A 5,700-nucleotide genomic window follows, 5' to 3' on the forward strand; every position below is an offset into this window, starting at 1 on the left:
TACGTTCACGTTTCTCGTTTATGTTTTACATTTACGTTTTACTTCATGTTTTACATTATGTTTATGTTTTACGGTTTACGTTTTGCATTTTATGTTTACGTTTTACAAGTTCGAGATTTCAAATTCTCGAACCAAACACGTGACATTATTTCAATCCATGGGATTTCAAATCTCCAAACCAAACGCCACCTTACAGTATTTTAGATAGATTATTGAAAACAAAATTTTTGTATTAATATTTGGCACACTAACTTACACAAATGAATAATTGATTACAATGTTTCGAGTTGAATCTATTTTGACCCATAATTCTAACCTGAACATTTTGCTAAATATAGAGTACCTAGTCTAGGATGACACTTCCCTTATATCTGATAATCATCATGAAAATTAAGATCACTACATATCAGAGTTTAGGCAGCAAAATACAGAGAGATAAACCTTAATGCAGTCAAGTTTTCAGTAATATACAAACCAAACAAGTTGCAGACGACTTGTATATATATGATCATTTCTACTTTCAACAAGATCTCTTCCATCTTAATAAACCTATTAACATTGCTCATGTCCTCACACATAACAGAAGAATATGAAACCCTAGTTACTGTGGAAAGACCTAGTAGTATTTACAACTAGCAAATGGGTCGGCCCGATTGGGCCAAAGGATGGGCTGGGCAAAAAAATTAATATAAATATTACTCCGTATATATATTATATAGAAAAAGACGAAATAGTTGACGTTTTGCTGACGTCAACATGATGTCATCAAAAGTTACTGTGCAGATGTATTCCGTGTCTGTGTATATATATAGAATGTTTATGTCGTTTACTGCTTTTCGTTGTTCTCCATAGCTCATATTATTGGATCATCGTCTAAAAAAGCTTTCATCAACACCATCATCAAGTTGTTTCTTTACGTCATCTAGAAAAGACGGATTCATCTTCTTTCGGGAAGGTCTCCTATATTTCTTGGGCTGCATCATGCTCATATCTCCCGCTTCGTATCTGGCTCGAATTTCAATTTTCCATTTCCACTTAGCCCTGAAACTCAAAATATTTTAGAAGATAAACAAAGTAGAATAAGATATTCTTAACGAAAATCAACCGTAAAACACATTTTAATATGGTCACACACATAGGTGGCAAGATGGGCGGTGGGTAACAATATGTGCAATCGGAAACAGTTTATGATGAGTTAAGTTGTGATTTGCAACCCAGTCAGCCTGAACTAACTAAATTTATGAACAGTTCATTTCAAATAAGAGTGTGGCGGTGTACCTTACATCACCCTCTCTGGTTCTTGGATTCTCCTCTTCGTTTTTAATCATATCAAGTAACATGTAGTAGTAGAAATGTCTTTCCCAGTCAGTTTCTACAAGGCACCCTGGTTCCCCAATATGCAAACAATATCTATATGCACATTGCAATGGCTCACTAGCTGAAAGAACATTGCGAATCTGAAAAAATAGATGATCCATGTGTCAACAAATAAAGAATAACTAGATTTGTGGTCCGCGCTTCGCGGCGGATTAGTGTCATTTTAACGCTACTATATCGTTAGTCAGTTTTCGGCCTGAAAGTCATCAAAATGTTGTCCACTCTTTCCAGATCATTTACGCAATGGCCGGCAACTGTTATGGTAATATTCTACTATATTTTTAGGCTTTTATTTGTTGCTAGAAAATCCATTAATAAACACATACGATAGGATTGTATTAGAAAATTGGAATTAGATTTTTATGAATTTGAAAAAAAAAAAAAAAAAAAAATTGCTACAGTACTGCTACAGTAGCTGCTACAGTGTAACAGCGAAAAAGGGGTACTTGGCGGATCCGTATTAGTTCGTCATTTACGTGAATTAGTATATACTAGATTTGTGGTCCGCGCTTCGCAGCGGATTAGTGTCATTTTAAAGCTACTATATCGTTAGACAGTTTTCGGCTTGAAAGTCATCAAAATGTTGTCCACTATTTCCAAACCATTTACGCAATGGCCGGCAATTGTTATAGTAATATTCTACTATATTTTTAGGCTTCTATTTGTTGTTAGAAAACCCATTAAATAAACACCTACGATAGGATTGTATTAGAAAATTGGAATTAGATTTTTATGTATTTGAAAAAAAAATATGTATTTGCGAAAAAAAAAAAGTGCTACAGTACTACAGGAGCTGCTACAGTATAACAGTAAAAAAGGGTACTTGGCGGATCCGTATTAGTTCAACATTTACGTGAATTAGTATATATATTAATAGGCAACATCTTAGAATGTCAATGGCTTAATCTAATAACTTAGATGTATACCGGGCAATCAAGACCCATACACCAAAAATTAGTCAATTTGGTCAACTATTTGGGTCCATTAGGTCTTAAGAAAACAAAGGGAATGAGTCCAATATGGACCCATCTTTAGTCCATTAATATATTAAAAGGTCCACCTAGACCCGTTGAAACCCACTTCCAACCCATTTCAATTTAAAAAAAAATTTAAATAATAAAAAACTTAAAAATTAGAAAAAATTAAAAGTTAAAAGTTAAAAAAATTAATAAAAACAAAAAAAATTTAGATTTTTTTTTTAAAATGTTTTTTTTAAGTAATAAAAATTTTAAAAAAGAAAAATTTAAAGAAAAATCTTTAATTTTTTTAAATAAATTAATTTTTTTTAAAATAATTTTGTTTAAGAAAAATGGGTCTCGACCCGACCCGACCCAACCCAACTCATTTGGACCCGACCTGCTCAACCCATTATACCCCGTTCGACCCGTGACCCGTTTGAATCAAACCCGTTTGGGTCTCAAACCCCAACCCGACCTGTTTGGCAGGCATAATATGGAATGTGGCATGAAAAGGACATACCTCTGGAAAGCACAGGCCAAGAGACTGTTGTGTCAGTTTCAATAGTTTCAGTTTTTTGGGGTCGCTAAAACCAGGAGTATCTGCAACGTATCCTCCACCAAATAACGGGAGCAATGACACGTGGCAAGTCGTGTGCTTTCCATTGCCACTTTTTGCAGATACTTCCCCAACTCTTTGACCTTCAAGCCACTTGCTTCCTAAATTCTGGTACATTTTAAGCAACACTAATTAGTACAAGTTGAAAAACTAGCTAGCGTAAATAATTTTAGTAAACATATATAGAGAGTGAGGTGATTTTTACAGAGTTAGTAGGTGGAGGAAAGAAAAAGTTATTGCTTCTTAAAGCATTAATCAAACTAGATTTTCCAACGCCACTTGGACCCAAGATTACAGAAGTCCGATCTCTCAATTTGGCATACAGAGGACCAAGTCCGGCTTTGGTCACAACACTGCAAAAAATGGGCTCGTAACCCCAACTGCTAAGCTTCGACTTCCATGACATTATTGTCTGCATTTATTTAGTTCAAAACATTATGATTATCGGGTGCAGGTATTAGAAATCCTATATACATATATTTATCAATTCAATACACCTAGATACCATAAGACCACTCTCAACCATGACGCACTTACTTCCCAAGACTGACAGCCACATTAGCACTTCCTTCTCATCACTAACTCAAGACATTTTGCTAACATCCATGACATACCCATCACACACTTCCTCACATTATTTACAAGTACAAGTTTAAAAGCATAATGTACAAGAAAAATATACAATGTGTCCGTCTTCAATTTTGCGTAGCATCGACGAAATGGAGGGCGAGTCTTCAAAGACTTGTCAAGGACTTGTTGCTAATATCGGGTGTCTTTAATGACGGAGGCCATGACACTCTCAACGGCTAACGTTGAGAGTGGTCTAAATGAAATTAATAAATACTCCCTCCGTCCCGTCACAAGTGTCCACATTTCTATTTTGTGATGTCCCATTACGAGTGTCCACTTGATATTTCAATCAATGGGAAGAGGTTATTATGGAGAGAGAAGATTTCTGATGGGTGGAGAATGGAGTTAGTGGGATTTCTTAAAACTGTGTGCAAAAAGTAAGTGGACACTTGTAATGGGACGGAGGTAGTAGTACTTTTAGTAGTAAAACATTTAGCACAAAGTAAGTAATCGAAATGTCAGTTTATTGTATACGGTCTACTATTACTACCTCTTTATCTACTAGTTCAGCCTTGTTCAAAGCTAGTGTAACCGGAATCCCAGTCGACTCAGCTTCAACTAAAAACATTGTAAGTAAAAAACCTTCCAATTTAGGTTGATCTAATGAAAACAACACCAGCAAATGATCAACATTGGCTACAGTCGGATGATGTAACTCAGTTACTCTATCAAACACATTATCTATCCTTCCTCTTCGATCAATCCAATCGATTGAGCCTACTAATACCTTGTCACCGACTATCACTTTCTTTTCAATATTCTTTAACAAACCCCTCACCACACACAACAATTCAACTCTCTCTATATACTCCGGTGATTTCTCCTGTTCAACCACTACACGCATTAAATTTGAATAAACCGTCGCAACTTTTCCGATGGCTTGGTTCGGCATGAGTTGGAGCTTATCGGCGGGCGACAGATGAAACTTATCGGCGGAGGTGAGGGATGGCGATAATGATGATAAATGCTGCACGGTGGAGGAGAAGCGGCGTACGACGGTACTTATGAACGGCGGCGTATAGAGGTGTCGGATTAGAGAACTTGAAATTGCCGTCATCGGAAATAAGTTAGGGCTAAGTTTCAACCGCTGGTAGAGTAGTTTCTTCCGTGATCGAATCATCCGGGTCTCGCAATACGTAAACCCTATCGGGCCATGCCAACACGTAAGCTTTTATAAGGCCGTGAAAACAGGTAACCCTTCCACAAACACAGTGATCGAATCCGGGTCTCGCAATAGGTTGATCGTAAATCAAAACTTAAAAAAAGATCCAAATGGTTTCTTCCAATCTATCAATACTCAAAGATCAATAAATAGAAATAGATTTAATGAGTTTTGTAAATAGATCAAATGGGTCGAGCATAAAAAGTTGCATCCGTTAAAAATTTATGAAAGCATTGATGGTTATATCATTTATTATGTATGTTAATATTTCTTATGTATATATAATATAAATAATAATAACTAAAATAATGTAACAAATGTAAAAAAGCGATGTAACCCATTTGACCCAATTGACCTGTGACCCGTTTCGACCCGTTACCCAAACCGACCTAACCTGACCCATTTTGACTCGTTTAAAAAATTGACCCGTTTGACCTTTGACCCATTTCAACCCAAAACCATTCCCGTTACCCAACCTGACGCGTTTGCCAGGCATACTCATAACAAAGTTTTTTTTTTTTTTTTTTTTTTTTTTTAACGCCAAATTATATTATAATCACGAAATATACATAGGTTCTCACAAGATGTTAAACATATCGGTACCTAGCTAGAATCCTATGTTAATATCTATATTACACACGAATTAATACACGAACTAACAATTGATTACAAAACTAGTAAATATGGATTATACAACCAATTGAGCCATTCGATATTTTTATTTTTACACCTCTTTGCGATTCATTCAAAACTTTTCACTTGTATGTCGTTTAAAGCAATCGGAGGAGACCAACATGACTTCTTGAAAACCTTTTAATTTCTATTTTTCCAAATGAGATAAACGTTTGTCCACACCATTGCTTGCCAAATCTTCTTATCCAAATCCGAGCATTGCAAAGAAATATTACCACCCAGTAGACTTTGTGCTAAAACGTGTATATATGGCAGGGACACGC

The 5,700-nt window shown here is 35.8% G+C and overlaps 1 protein-coding gene across 2 annotated transcripts; it reads right to left on the minus strand.

Annotated features, from left to right (window-relative positions):
- Positions 1-451: 451 nt before the first annotated feature.
- On the minus strand, positions 452-4,778 carry LOC139844579 (small ribosomal subunit biogenesis GTPase RsgA 1, mitochondrial-like). Of its 2 annotated transcripts, none has more exons than XM_071834812.1 (5): positions 4,073-4,778; positions 3,158-3,364; positions 2,857-3,060; positions 1,279-1,457; positions 452-1,041 (listed from the first exon to the last, which is right to left on the minus strand). In XM_071834812.1, exons 1-5 carry the CDS (start codon positions 4,700-4,702, stop codon positions 867-869), a joined length of 1,395 nt encoding a protein of 464 aa, XP_071690913.1. In that variant the 5' UTR covers positions 4,703-4,778; the 3' UTR covers positions 452-866. The 2 variants fall into 2 exon arrangements, with proteins under 2 accessions (XP_071690913.1, XP_071690914.1); XM_071834813.1 differs by having other exon boundaries at positions 911-1,041; positions 1,284-1,457.
- Between the last annotated feature and the right edge of the window lie 922 nt (positions 4,779-5,700).

This window comes from Rutidosis leptorrhynchoides, chromosome 4 (assembly GCF_046630445.1).
Source record: "Rutidosis leptorrhynchoides isolate AG116_Rl617_1_P2 chromosome 4, CSIRO_AGI_Rlap_v1, whole genome shotgun sequence".
Taxonomy (NCBI): Eukaryota; Viridiplantae; Streptophyta; class Magnoliopsida; order Asterales; family Asteraceae; genus Rutidosis; species Rutidosis leptorrhynchoides.